Source organism: Alligator sinensis, unplaced genomic scaffold (genome assembly GCF_000455745.1).
Source record: "Alligator sinensis unplaced genomic scaffold, ASM45574v1 scaffold243_1, whole genome shotgun sequence".
NCBI lineage: Eukaryota > Metazoa > Chordata > Crocodylia > Alligatoridae > Alligator > Alligator sinensis.
In genome coordinates this window covers 4,086,502-4,102,074 of record NW_005841841.1, presented here as the reverse complement: position 1 = coordinate 4,102,074, position 15,573 = coordinate 4,086,502, and the positions used below count along the sequence as shown (strand labels likewise).

Sequence of the window (15,573 nt, the reverse complement as noted above, 5' to 3'; positions counted from 1 at the left end):
CACCCCACCCCCCATCCCTCCCCACTCCCTTTCCACCCCAAAGGACTTACTAGCTGCACGCAGCTGTATCGGATATCAGATTGGTATTGGCCAATATGCCTCCTTAAAAATCGGCTATCGGTATCGGCCCCCAAAATCTCTATTGGTGCACCCCTGTTACATAGTGATGGGCTGGTGCAGGAAAGGATTTAGCTGCTATGTGGGGCAGCATCACAAGGCTTTAGAATCATAAGAAAGTAGAGCCAGAAGGGATCTCAGGAGGTTGTCAAGTCCAACTCCCTCCTCGGGATAGGATCATCACTGTTGGAACCAGCCCAGACAAACATTAATCTAATCTACACTTTAAAATTTCCAGTGACAGAGATTCCATGAGCTTTCTAGCTTTAACTTACTTTTCCATTATCCAGCTTTTATTTGGATACCGTGGTGCAGCAGTTCTCAACTGTTTTTGGACCTGAGGTACACCTCACTGGACTCGAGACACCCCTCCATAACTGTGAATTGAGTGTCATCCCATTTCAAAAACTCATTAATATATGACAGTGGTTACCTCAATACCAAGGGGCCAGGCAGGGGGGTGAGTGATCTTCCAGGCAGGGATAAGCCTGAGCCTGGATTTACCTGCTTAGCTCCTCATACTTCCTGGCACCCTTCAAGGGATCTGGTAGCACCCCAGAGTGTCACAGCGTCCTGGCTGAGAATCACTGCCATGGTGGGCTTCATAACTTAAACAGCCAGAGAGGGGCAGTTTTCATAGATTTCATAGACATCAGGGCTGGAAGGGACCTCGGAAGATCATTGAGTCCAGCCCCCCGCCCAAAGGGCAGGAAGTCAGCTGGGGTCATAGGATCCCAGCAAGATAAGCATCCAGTTTCATCTTGAAGGTGTTCAATGAAGGCACTTGAACCACCTCCGGTGGCAGGCTGTTCCAGACCTTGGGGGCTCGGACAGTAAAGAAGTTCTTCCTTATGTCCAGCCTGAAACGATCTTGAAGTAGTTTGTGACCATTCGACCTCGTCATCCCTTGGGGTGCTCTGGTGAACAAACGTTCCCCCAGATGCTGGTGGTCACCCCTGATAAACTTGTAGGTGGCCATCAGATCACCCCTGAGCCTGCGCTTTTTCAGGCTAAAGAGCCCCAGGGCTCTCAGCCTGTCATCGTAGGGTCTGCTTCCCTGACCTCTGATCATGCGCGTGCCTCTTCTCTGGACTCTCTCAAGCTTCTCCACCTCCTTTTTGAATTGTGGAGCCCAAAACTGGACACAGTACTCCAGCTACGGCCTCACTAAGGCTGAGTACAGGGGGAGAATGACATCCCGGGATTTGCTTGAGAAGCATCTATGGATGCAAGCCAGCGTTTTGGTCGCTTTACTAGCCGCCGCATCGCATTGCAGGCTCCTGTTCATCTTGTGGTCAATGATGACCCCCAAGTCTCTTTCTTCCATAGTGCTAGCCAACATAGCACTGCCGAGCCTATAAGCAGTTTTAGTTTAGTTAAGTTTCATTTTTGACTTTGCAGCTGCTTTTATAAGTGGTCATATGGGAAGTGATCATATTTATGATTATACAGTAATCATAAAGTGATCATATTTATTATATAAACTTGTTATGTAAACTTATACACTGGTAAATTGGCTCCCCCCTCTTTTTTCCCCCTCCCTTCCCTGCTCTACATGTTGTTTTCCTAATTTCCACCTATTTACATTTTCACTGACATCTTGTCACATTTTTAGCTTCTTTCATTCCTTGAAGTCTCAAAACAGTGGAGTCTTCTTATGCCTGAAGAAAGGTGATTGCACCTGAAAGCTTGCAAAAACTTTTTTCCAACTACTCAGTTGGTCTAATAAAAGATATCACATCTGCTCAAAGAACCTTGCCTACATTACTGAATGCTTTTGTTTGTCCTTTATTTTTTCAGATCGCAGTAGATCTGAGATAGATTTGAGTGAATCTTTCTCAGAAGGAAATGAAGATACTTTAAGCTTAAGAAGCAAATCTGTACCTGGAGATTTGGACCAGGACCTGGTGAGTTAGAAATGTATTACCACACGTAGTAGGAAAAATGTTTTGTGGCTTCTGAAATCAGCATAATAGTTACATATCTGTTTCTTCTCAAGAGAGGACACAGCGTTATATAAAGAGAATTCAAGCCTGTATCCAGATTATGCTGGAACTCTTGCAGAATGCAAAACACCACATAATAGAGAAATGTTGAAATATAGACTTATAGGGCTTGATGGGAACTCTGGGATCAAAGTAGAAGGCTGTTGGACTGATGGGCACACATGTCTTGTGGTGGGATTCTACTGTCCATTAAGAAGATGCATCAGTTTAGTGGATATTTAACAAAAAATAGCTTTGGGCAATATCATCTTCCAGGTGTGATGTGTATGGTTTGATTCCAAAGAATATCCACAGTTAAAGCTCTCTGTCTGTGTTGCATAATACAACAAAGCTCTGGGATTTTTTTTGATCTATAGATAGATCAAGTTTCATTTGACAACAACACTCATCCAATTTATTATATACACTCCAAATCTTTGATAATTCTTACTTTTTAAAGGTTAATTTTGATGCTCAGCTACTCACTTTCAAAGATCTTCAACTTTGCCACTCTCTGCTTGTCTATTCTAGTCTTACACTAGCTTGTACTCCATGCCTCTATTCTACAGTACAACCTGGAGTCTTCACAGCTTTAGGTTTCTTATTCCCCTTTCAAAGACAAGGGTTTGCAAAGTAGTTGGCGAGAGTTTTACAGCCACAGGTATACAGCCACTGAGGTGTTCAAGTTGTTTGCTGTCGCTTTTATTTCAAAGGGTGCCTCTTCCCCAATCAGCCAGGTAGGACCATTGATGAGCTGTAACGGATCAGAGAAGCAGCATCCTTTGAAATAAAAGCTACAACAAACAGATTAGATGGGTTGCAAACCCCACCCCATGCACAAAGGCTCCAGGTTCTACTATAATATCTACTTTTATATTGCTAATCTCCCCTCACTCTTCAAATGTCCCTTGTCATCTTAGACTGTAAACACATTGGAGCAGGGATTGCTTCTATGTTTGTGCAATACCTACATTGGGGCCCCTTTGGCACTAGTGTGTTATAAATTAATGGTGCCCAACCCATCTAGTTCTGCAGGCCAGGTTAGGGCACAGTACCAGAGCACAGGCCAGACTGGCATGTGGAGCCACTACCATGCACTGGATGGTGCTCAGAGGGCCGGCCACATGTGCTGAATCAGGCCACAGACCATTCCCATGGCGCCATTTCATTTGGCCTGTGGGCCTCCTCCATGCGTTCACTGCTCCATGGTGTGGAGGAGCAGTGAACATGTTAATGGCTGTGGCTATTAATGCTGCCACTGCTCCCCAGCACCAATCTTTTAGACTCATGGGGAGCCCCACAGGACAGATGACATAGCTCTGAGGGCCGGATCCATTCAAAAAGACTTGCATTGAGCACCATTGTTTTAAATTGTTTTGTAGTCAACCAGCCTTTCTAGAAGTTACTTGTGTCCTGTATTTATGGGCAGAAATCCATGCTGGAGCCAAGGGATAATTGGACCTACCACTTGCCTTAGGAGTCCTTGTATGAGCTGATGGGGGCGCATTACAGTAACAGTCTTATCGTGGGAGATAAAAATTGCAGCCTTATGTCATGATTTAGGGTCCCTGGAGGTACTGTGGGAGTCATCAGGCAGGATGAAGAACATTAGAACAAAAATCAGTATCTGCAGACAAAGGCGGTCACATCTTCATTTTTCATGTTTTCTGGGTGTAGTAGCTGGGATATTTCTTGGAAGACCATATTTAATTGTCTATCACTGTTTGGTTGAAACTTGTTACCGTGGGTAATGATGTGGGAGATGCCCCATATATATGTGAAAAGCATGTTGTGGGTAAGAGCAGATGAGTCAGGTGATTGCCTTACTCCCAGTAGGTTTGTAGGGGTTTTAGAAAAGATGATTAGCAGGGAGAGCAGCTGGAAAATCATAGAGGTATTTTTTTCTTCTTTCATTTCTCTGATTTTTATGATGCTTCTTGATTATAATTACCAGTTAGACTTTATAAAAAAATATATACTTAGAATATATTTACCAACGAGCCATTGCAAAAGGTTATGGCATTCCATTCTAAAGTCAGAGAACTCCCTAAATATATGTTTTGCGTTATTAAACTAATTTAGTGCTTTAAAGCCTGTAAAAACACTGGTTCAGCTACTTCATAGTAATACTCATCACTATTCATCATTTCTCAGCCATTTTCCATAATAATTGGATCCTGTTTATTCTTATTACCCCAGCAGAGACAAGGAGGTTATTTAATTTCCTACCATTTCAAACTTTAATAAGCAACAGTAACTAATTATGTAGCTGTACTTCTGTAGCACCCTTGAGAAACATAATTGTTGTGGTGTAAAATGGAGGTTAAAATGTTATCCTTCTAGATCAGGGATGGGCAATTATTTGTGCTAGAGGGCCACTTAAGGTGTTTTGGTGAATTGTTACTGGCCACAGAATGAGGGGGTGCGACCCAGTGCAGCAACTGGCCCTGGACCCCTCTGCCCCACACCCACCATCGCAGGCAATGGACGGAGCAGATGGGCAGGCAGGTGGGGCGGGTCTCAATGGAAACTGGCCCAGGACTCTGCCCCAGGTCTCAGCCCCATGCTGTCACCACTCCATGATCCCAGCCCCACCTACCCATCCGGTTCCCAGAGGCCACTCCCTGCTGGCCTGTGGCCACATCCCAACGCCAAGTGTGTCCTGCCTTTGGAGGTCCCAGGCTGGTCACCATCAAGACCCCGCCCACCCATCCATTCTGTCTGATGTCACCCACTGGGTGTGGGGCAGACTGGCAGGGGCAGCCATGCAGAGTAAGCCACCGCCACAGGGGCTTCCAGGAAGCTGAGTCCAGCCACCGTGGTGCCCCTGCCCCACCGCCCACCCAGAGATGGCAAGAGTGGCCGCATGTGCCATAGCCCAGGCTGCACCCTGTGCCTGGGCCAGGTGGGGCCGAGGGACCTGCCATGGGCTGGATAGAATTCCTTGATGGGCTGGATCTGGCCCGAGGGCCATATTTTTTCCGCCCCTATACTAGACAGCTTCAAGAATCTGGTTGCAGTAAAAAAGATAGGCAGCAAATATTAATAGTTAGCTTTTTGCTGTGCCTGTGAAATTGAGGAGGAAAATTCCCAAAATGTTTCTTAACACATCACTCAAATTGAAAATGCTGGTTCTAGATTTTTACTCCACATTTACTTACCAGTTCTGGTTGTGTCCCTATATCGGCTGCTTCTCCCCACTGCCCCCACTGCAAGCCCTGCTACCAACAATAGTGCCCACACTGCAAGCCCTGCAGCGGATGAGGCTGTCAGCAATGGCAGCATTCCCGGTGCTGTCCTTGCTGTGAGCTCTGCACCTGACGAGGCTCGCAGGGAGGCAGTGTTCTCCCCACTGCAAGTCCCACAGCTGACGAGGGTCAAAGTGGGACCATTCTGGGAATGTTGCCACCACGTTCCCAGCATGGTCCCCCTGTGAGCCTTGTCAGCTATGGGGCGGCTGGCAGCAGGTGGGTGCACCCCTGTGGCTGGGAGCCCTTCAGTTGATGAGGCTCCCAACCACATGGGAAGGCCACATGTTCAATTAATGGCACAATTAAAACAAGCTACAAAGTTATTCCACATTTTTTCTGGAATAATTTTGTAGTTTATTGCTTGTTTTATCTTGCCATTAACTGGGTGTAGCTGGGTCACTCTTTAAGACGTGATTACTGGTTAGTCACATCTTAAATGTAATGTGCAGAGGGGGCCTAAGACTGTCCATCAGAGAGACCTGCTTTTTCCTGTGTCAGACTATAAGATTGTATAAGTCAACATGACTCCACTGAAATAGAGAAGAGAAAAGTCAATGGAGCTCTCCATTGATTTATGACCATTGATTTATCTTTGTAATGGGTCTGGCTGACTGTTGCTAAAACTGAGTTTCCCAGGTGATAAGTGAGAATGCATGGATCAGGTTTCCCTGAAAGCCTGTTGTCTTTTTTTCATGGGATACAGAAACATCCTGACTGGAACAGAAAGGAAATAAGCACAGTTCAACAGCGAGCTTACTGCAACTTTGAATTCTTTTAGGCTACAAACAGACATCACATTTGTCCCACGATAAACTATTTTATCCTGGGGCAAAGTAAAATAATTCAGACATCCACATCCTTTGTGTTAGGATACATCTTAAGAAAATTCATGGCATAAGAAGTACTAATAGTTTATCCTGAGACATTGCAAAGTGTTTCTGAACGGTTATTCGAGGATTGCATCACTGAGTCAGTGGCAGAAAAGTAGCGGTGTGTTAAGCCATTCACTAAACCCTGATTAAAAGGATGATATATACACATGCCAATCTGGGGATATTTTTATTCCAGGACAAACACAGGCACAATGTCTGTTCCTAGCTATAGACTTAACCTCTTACCCTTTCCCAGAGAACGTTACCATGAATAAGAATAAAAGTAGTTATGTATTTTTAGCTGTTTTCTTCCCTTTGCAATTTAGTAAGTGGAACCAAAGAAGAGATCCTGACCAACTCTGCAGTGCTCTGGCTTCTGAACAGAAAAAGTGCCTGGAGGGAGAGGCGGGCTGATTAGCAATCGAATTACTTTTTTTTTTTGTCTTTTTAGGATTACCTGGATGTGACAGAGGAAGATATTGATGACATAGCCTCTCATTACTCAAGGAAGCGTGGACATTTGTCAAGTGCATTATCAGCAGTAAGGTCTCCATTAGAAAACATGCCTGTTTTCCTTCTGACTAAGTTAATAAATTCCTGGGGTGGATGATGACTAAGTGACACAGAGCAGACACTTAGCATTCCATTCCATTTTATTTAATAACGGTTTTTCCAAATTGCCTTTCCTGCTGTCATTTAGCAACAGCTTTAACTTTGTGATAGGAATATTAAAACATGATAGCAGAAAAAACCTCTGTGTAAAGCTTAAGTGGCATTCTCTGCAGTCAGTATTGAAGCAGGGGGCTGCGGTGGCACACATGCTAAGCTGCACAGTTGACAGCCCAGAGGTTGGAAGTTTGAGGCCATAGCTCATGGTGCAGCCCTGTCAGGTTTGTAACGAATCTGCAAATTCTGCTAAATACCTGGTCAGAACATGGACATAAAAAGGGAGTATTGAAACAGAGACCCCTTCAGGAGCATTCAGGTTTTGGGGCCTGATCTTTGGAGGTGATAAGTGTCCTCAACTTAAAATTAAAGAAGAATAGGTGGGTCAGTCAGCTTCTCACAGGACCAGACTCTGAGAGTTTTAAGGAATTTCTGTTTGTGGTGAACAATGACAAATATCACCTCAAAAAGGAATGAAAAGCTAAGAAACCTGAAATGTGATGAGTCTAGAAGCCCTGGGAAAATACAGATGCTTGTCTTATGAGTTTTGCTTCTTAGCTCATATGGCTGCTGCTATTTACCAAAGTGTATTCCATTTTCTGTGTGTTCCACATTTTTCAAATAGTTTCATATGTATGGAATACGAGGAAGATATTTGGGTATCAGCTTTACTGACTAGGGCTATTTATAGAGGTGCTCCAGGAGGTGGGGGGATCTGAGAGCTGCACTACCTAAAAGTGCCTGGACCATCATGTGTATCAGCATTCCCATGCTGAAAAATGGTGGTGGAGTACTTTGAACTAAAGCTCATTGAATGAGCCTTAAAGCTCCCTGTCACCATTTTTTCAGTGCAGGGACACTGATACACATGATACTGGATTCTGCTGGAGCATGGTAATTACCACGCATCAGCAGACTCGATTAATTGAGTGTGCTCTGATGCACTGTAATTACAGTGTGTTAGAGTAGCCTCCCTGCATGTGTATAGGAGCCCAACATTTCTGTTTTACTGCAGGAAACTATCATATGTTTCTGCAACATCTTTTCTTTCTCCACTTCACTGATAAACATATAGTCAGAGGCATAATAAACAAGTTTTGTACTGTGAGCAAAACCAGAAGGAGCAGGGAGTGCCAAGTGATGAACACTGGGCAGGTAGTTGGGAAGGGTCATGGTCTCAGGGACTCAGATACCCTGGCTGCTGCTGCCACATCACTATCCTTGAACCTAATATGGCTGCTTTGGGCCTTCTCAGCAATATATTACACCCATAAATCTGGCCTCTGTGCCATACTTGAGTGACAGATAGTTGGTGTAATGTGCTTCATACAATTGATTGTACTTTCTAAGGTAGGAGGTATGCTGGTGAGTAGGAAGGTGATTGATGCACATTGTAGGCAGTCACAAATTGGAGCAGCCCTTTGACTACTTTACTTCATTCCTGGCATCTGACTGATGCCCACCAGCTCTAGAGACTGGAGTGTTAGAAAAGGGGTGTAGAGCATTGAACCTTATGCCAAAAATATCTGTGGGATCCAGGTTTGTGACCCTTATACAAAGTACCAAAGAAATGCAACAATCTTTGGATTGGAGGGTGGTAGTAAAGAAAACTAGTGATCAGTATGTTTAATGTAAAGGGGCAGTTTTAGCTAATGACACTAGGAAATTAACTGTAGTTCATAGATGTGATGCAATATCTTTAAAATCCATGCAGATCAAAGAGAATGCCCATTCAAAATTCAGAGAAGGCTCTGTAGAATTTTGGTTTACTTTGGAAGAAAAAAGGGCCAAATAAAACTGGTTGTCGAGGGGTTCTTGGTATTTAGCACCTGGATCCATTTCCTCTTTTTTCCATTTAATGTACTTCAAGGAAATAGACTTAGAGGAGACTGGGGCACATCAGGACCATGAGCAAGTGTGACTCAACTGCAGTCAGCGGAGTTAAACCCACTTAACTCAGGTTAAATTTGATTCATCATCCCTAAGGCTTGCTCATTCATAGATGTTTAGCAATAGAATCACCGGTCCTTAGGCTGAACACTGACAGGAGCTGCAAGTTTTTTCAGTCCTCTCTCTCAGTGTAGGCCTTCATTTGGGAGTTGCATGAAAGGAGATATTTCCCTAGTACTTTGAGCATTAGGTTTCTCTTTTGATATAGCTTTCCTTCCAACCTTTTCTTTGGTCCAAGTGCAGCTCTTCTGCTCTGGTAGAACTGAGATACTCTGCTTGCTGTTCCTTTTGTCTTCATATCTCTCCCAGCATGTTTATTAATGTCACTGCATGTTTCAGTACTTTTAACAGCAAGCAGCTTTCCCCTCTCATAGAGTAAGTCAACTTTATAGGCCCATTTCAACATTTTCTGTTGGGAACTAAATATTTCTCATCTCCTGTTCATGCTTTTATTGAATTTATTCTGTGCATTTCAGCTTTTGGAATTTTAAAAACACTGGAAATGCTTTGCTGGTTTTTCTGAATTTTAGTTGCTGATGATTACTGTCATACTATGATAAAATAATATTATAAAAGTACAACAAGCCCTGATTAAATGCTGATTCTTTGCAAGTATGAATAAACAGATTTGAATTAAATATCTAACAAGTTCCCTGAATCCCCAAACCACAGTAGTTGAGCTAAAGTAAAAGCAAACTGATAGTAATAGAGCAGACACCTCACATTCACATTAACACAGGCGAGTAAAAATTGGAACTGACATTGACCAAGGGCTGTATCTCAGCCTTAGTTTAGGTTTTCCCGTATTTTCCCAAAGCTAATGTTTCAGCCATTCATTTAATTCCTTCATCGTTCAATGCAACTAATATTTATTATCATGAACATATTTCAGTGTGTCGTCTTGTTTCCATGCCAGTGTTAGCAGTAAAATGGGAAATGCTCCTCTGATTAAAATAGACCCCAGCCCTGTAGCAAGAGAGTGCTGAGCACCCTTTGATGTATTTAGGGTTTACTGGCTATTTGTGAAATCATAACATGAGTACATTTTCCTTAACCAGGGGTATCAAACTCACCAGGAGTCCTGGGCCAGATCAGGACTGTAGGGGCTCCTCACGAGCTAGGTCCAGCCAGGGGAACAGGGTAGTGGTAATGGTGATGGCCACCATTGCAGCATTGACCATTGTGGCAGCAACAGCCACCAGAGCAGCAGTGGGACAAACAGCCAGGGGTCAGGCAACTACTTGCCATGGCAGAGGTGTGCAAATAGCAGGCATCTGCAAGGCAACCAAGAGCTGTGCTGCATGGCTCTCACTCACCTGCCTGTCACCAAGGCCCATATCCACCAGGGCTTCATGGTCCTGAATTATGTGCAGGCCCTGCCCTGGCTTGTCCCCAAATTTGGCTATGTCCCCAAATTCTTTAACTTGCCAGTAGTCTGGTGGGCCAGATGGAGCAACTCCATGGGCCAAATCTGGCCTGTAAGCCATGTGATTGACACCTCTGATTTAAACACCAATGTTTTATCCTACTTTTAAACCTGACAGAACAAAGGCAGTGTATGGAAAGAAGTTAAATATTTTAAGTGGTTATAAAATAAAAAGCTTTCTAAAGTTTTCCTTGTGGTTCATTAGCAGTGTAGGGATTTTCTTTCTGAATTCCAGGCTTAACTGTGACCTTTGTTCAAGTCCAATTTTTTCCATATCTATCCTTAAATATTGTGGAAACTCAGGAGTTGGTTCAGACTCAGCCAGAAACAATTTTCTTACATGTTGATTTAATATAAATAAGCTAGGGCCAGGCTTACTAAGGCCGCCACATGAATTGTTACATCCTTGTTTTGTTCACAAGGAAGTCTGTTTTGTGCACAGACTGAATAATAATGTTCAAAGCCTCAAACACCTCTCTTCACTACACTGTCTTGGATCTATAATGGGGAAAGGTTTGTAAATGGTAAGGGTGCAATACAGGCAACAACCTTTGAAAATGATACCACAAATGCACTGAGACTAGGAGGAAATCAGTTTTGTTCAGTAGTGCCGATAGTGGCTTGCATGGTGACTTCAGCCAGCCCTGCTGTAGGAATTTCAGAGTTGGTTACAAAAATTAACACAAATGCAAGCTTTAATTAGGAAGGCACTTTCCCTGTACCATACTAGGAATGAAGATGAACTACAGTACAAAAAAAACCATTACTTTAGCTGTTTGTTAGTCCTTTTCAATGAAAAAAACGAAGGTCATTTTTAAGGAGAAGTTACTTAATGCATGCTTTTTTTCTGATGCAGTGTTATTGTCATCCCTAGTCTTCACTTTCCTTTCTTTGCCTTAGAAAACATGTTTGGAAGGTCTAACCAGTCATATTTCAGGCTAAATTATAGCTCTTCCTCCCTTAGAGTCCCACCCATCTATCTCCCCTTTTTGTGGGAAATTCCTGTAACTTCTCTGATGGGCTTCTTCAGACACCTGAACAGCACTGTCCAGCAATAAGAGGAAAAGGAGTCCCTGATAGTCTTGAACTTTGCTAAATGTATACTTTTGCAAAATATCTGGAAGCTGATTATAAAGGAGGACTTGAAAGGGATATTTATGGGGGGAGAAAACCAAAAAAAAAAAAAAAAAAAGCTTTTGTTGTATACCTGCCCTTACAGCTGAACAGAATTAAAATCCCAGAAAAAAAATTGTTAGTTTTCAGGAAGGCCTTTTTCCAGCAAAGAAGTTCATGTTTAATTTTTGTCACAAGACCGTCATCTTCAGTGGGAACAGAGAAAGCACATATGTAGGTAGGTAGAGGATTTGCAACCAAGGTACAGATCATTGATTCTGTGTTTCTAGCATATGTTCTGTTTATTGCTACCTTGCTGCAGGAGACACATTTTCTCCACTTCTTAGATACTTAAATCCAGATATTCCTGTAGTACTAAAGCTGATGTATAAGAAACACTCTTGCACGCAGGAAGTTCATTACTGGAGAGGGATCAAATAAGTCAGAAGTGGATTGGCCAAGTTCACCGATGATACCAAACTTTGGGGCAAAGCATCCACACCTGAGGACAGGAGGGCGATCCAGGCTGACCTTGACAGGCTCAAGAAATGGGTGGGTGAGAACCTGATGGTGTTTAACACCGAAAAATGCAAGGTTCTCCACCTTGGGAGGAAAAACCTGCAGTATCCTTACAGGCTCAGCCGTGCTACGCTGGTTAGCACTACAGATGAAAGGGACTTGGGGGTCATGATTGACCACAAGATGAATATGAGCCTTCAGTGTGATGCTGCAGCCAGTAAAGCAAGCAAAATGCTGGCTTGCATCCATAGATGCTTCTCAAGCAAATCCCAGGATGTCATCCTTCCGTTGTACTTGACCTTGGTGAGGCTGCAGCTGGAGTACTGCATCCAGTTTTGGGCTCCTCAATTAAAAAAGGATGTGGAAAAGCTTGAGATTGTCTAGAGAAGAGCCACGCGCATGATCAGAGGTCAGGAAAAAAGACCTTACGATGACAGGTTGAGAGCTATGGGACTCTTTAGCCTAGAAAAGGGCAGGCTCAGGGGTGATCTGATGGCCACCTATAAGTTTATCAGGGGTGCTCACCAGTATCTGGGGAGGATGATTGTTCACCAGAGCACCCCAAGGGATGACAAGGTTGAATGTTTATAAACTCCAGCAAGGCCATTTCAGGCTGGATATAAGGAAGAATTTCTTCACTGTCTGAGCCCCCAAGGTCTAGACTAGCCTGCCACTGGAGGTGGTTCAACCACCTACATTGAACACCTTCAAGACACATTTGGATGTTTATCTTGCTGGGATCCTATGACCCCAGCTGACTTCCTGCCCCTGGGGCAGGGGGCTGGACTCGATGATCTTCCAAGGTCCCTTCCAGCCCTAATGTCTATGAAATCTATGATTTAGCTCCTGACTGCCAGGTATATCAAAGGGCCAGGTATATAGCAAAAGTTTTTTAAGTTTTGTCCCTCCATAAATATCCCTTTCAAGTCCTCCTTTAAAATCAGCTCCCAGGTATTTTGCAAAAATATATATTGTGCAAAGTTCAAAAATCACATCACTGTTATATCTGCCTAGTCTGAAAATCTTTTTCACTGCTTTCCTGAATTGGTGCTGCAGCTCTGTAATGTTATTTTCTCTTGACCTTTCCACTGTCTTTCTTAAAGAATTCTCCTACAGGCTCTGACAGGAAGTGGACCTACTTAAATGTGCCTGAAGCAGATGGGGATACTGTGAGTTCTTCTGCTTTTCTGGTTCTTAATGGTCTTTTCCCTCTCTTTTTCTTTGTTTCCGTGTTTCTGTTATTGACACAAACTTTACCCATGGCACAAATTTTACTATGATTGAAAGAGAGATGTTTAGTCATTGTTATTTAATTAGCCAGCAGAAAACTTACACCAAAAGTTTAAAATACCTTTGATTAGGACAACAAACAAACTCTAATTTTGCCTTTAAAATATTTTCATCCTTTCCTAATGGTAATCTCCGGAGTACTATGTTTTGAATAGCATGTGAAAGAGGTGAGACATTATTTTACATAGAAAACCTATTTAATGCAAAAAATGTTAATGACCCTGGGGAACACCAAATTAAAATACAAGGAAATTACAAAAACTGTTACGCATGTTAAGGCAACTAGAAATTCTAGAGCAGGATATTTTTTTTGCAATATTTCCATTATGGTTTTTATTTTCTGCAATTTTGTATGGAAAGTCTGGTACAGCCACTTTTTGAAGCAGAATACTACACAGGAGGGATTATTGGCAATCAACATATTCCTGGAACTGGCAACATGACGTCAACACAATTTACTTAATCATTCTGTTCCTCCAGTTAGTCCTTTTGGAACCTCTTTGTTCCTCCAGTAAAATGGTTGTAATGCCAGCATTTCAGATTCTTTATGTGAAGAAATACAAAAGACATGTAAAAGATTAACTGCTATTTTTCTGATTACTTTTCATATCAAATTCAAGCAAGTAATAATTTTGTTCTTCCTTGGTAAGCCTAGTTTTCATAGGCAACTTGAGCAGAACAGTAATTGCGGGGTCCTAATTATATGAAAAAGCTGGTTCTAGAAGGAGATTGTGTCTTTTTTTTCCCTCCTTTATTGCAGACTAGCATTAACAGCCTGATGAGTGTTTATAGTGAAACTGGGGACTATGGCAACGTGAAGGTCAGTGGGGAAATACTTCTCCACATCAGCTACAGCTACAAAACAGGTGCCCTCAACATCCTTGTTAAAAGCTGCAGAAACCTGGCCATAGCAGATGAAAAGAAGCAAAGGACAGATCCGTAAGCATAGATGATTTCTTTTTTGATGTTTTCTAGAAATGTCTTTGGTCTTGATGTAAAGTTGCATTTGACTCTGTGGACTGTCTGTGAGGATGATCACCACAAGCAGCATGGGTTCATCATAGGCTGCAGAGCCTCTCAGATTGTGTCTTATACCTCTCATTTACCCTGTCAGGAGGTGCCACGCTGAAACATGCCTCATTGCTCCATGCATGCCACCTCCCCAACCAGCAGCAGTATAGCCATATTCACACAACATTGCATCTGGACGAATTAGCTCTGCTGAGAAGCCGAGTAAGTTAGTTCACTCCTAGTGCCAAACAAAGAAAGGTACCTACGTGAAGCCACATGGTGCACATCCCCAGTGACCACAGATAAGTACTTTCTGGTTATTCCTGTTTGGAATAACCAAACCAAGTAGTGTTTTCAGTTGTTTCTTAGGGTGGCCTGTGTCCCTATTGACATCCTTGTAATCAGCTTGAGAGGAAAATAATCTAAATCAGTGGTTCTCAACCTATTTGTTATAGTGGGCCACACGTGCAGGTCACAACGCGTTATGTGGGCTGCACCCACACAACTTACTCCCTGTGTATCCATGAAAAAATGTCTTAACAGGATGTCACATGGACCACAGCAGTTTGCTGATTGGGCCGCAGGTTGAGTACCACTGATCTAAATGAAAGTAGAGCAAAGTCATTTATTACCACCAGAGACAAGGCCAAATGATGTGAGACAATGCTGTGGAGTCTCTAAAGGTGTGAGATCAGCATGTTTACTGAGATTTCAATTCCTTAGTAATGTGTAGTGAGCCACAAACCTCTAGAGCATGGAAATAAAATGATGTTCATCCTTCCAAGCTCCAAATATGTATCCTTTTCCAAAAGTCAAAGAAACATAAACCGTTAAATTCCAGTTTCTGTGTGTGTGTGTTTGATTAGATACTCAAGTGGCACTGGAGAATACTGGAACAGCATGAAAAATTCTGACACGGTGAATAGTGTGGGCAGTGGGGCTGGTAGATTACTGTGACCCCACTTCTTCATGAGTGCTACTACAGTATGTACAACTGAAATAATGCCATGACAAATTGGGATATGTATGAGCACACAGCTTCACTGCTCTTTACAGCAATAGAGTGTCATCTTCCTATGACAACAATGGACAACACTAGTCATTGGATTCCATTATGTAATTTGCTTCTTCAGATAATAGGAGTATAGTATACAAACATATAATTGTATGGTGGTGGAGAAGTCCCTATTAATGTCAATCTTACCACAAAATACCGAACTGTTCTGTAACTCTTAAGTAAAACAAGAGCCAAGAAAATAATTGGCCATTATGCTGTGTATTTTTAATGGGATCCACAAATACACAGCATAAAGGTAGTAGGACATTTTGGTGCTTTTCCTGAGTGTTCAGGACCCAATTCTGATTTTTCTCAA

General features: G+C 42.7%; 1 protein-coding gene across 2 annotated transcripts in view; it reads left to right on the top strand.

The window, feature by feature from the left end:
* Positions 1 to 15,573, top strand: part of SYTL5 (synaptotagmin like 5) — a 105,183-nt gene that overhangs the window by 68,970 nt on the left and 20,640 nt on the right. For both annotated transcript variants that reach the window (XM_025205200.1, XM_025205192.1), the window contains 3 exons: positions 1,918 to 2,024; positions 6,677 to 6,766; positions 13,950 to 14,128. In XM_025205200.1, coding sequence (XP_025060985.1) covers positions 1,918 to 2,024; positions 6,677 to 6,766; positions 13,950 to 14,128 — 376 coding nt within the window. The remainder of the gene's footprint in view (positions 1 to 1,917; positions 2,025 to 6,676; positions 6,767 to 13,949; positions 14,129 to 15,573) is intronic.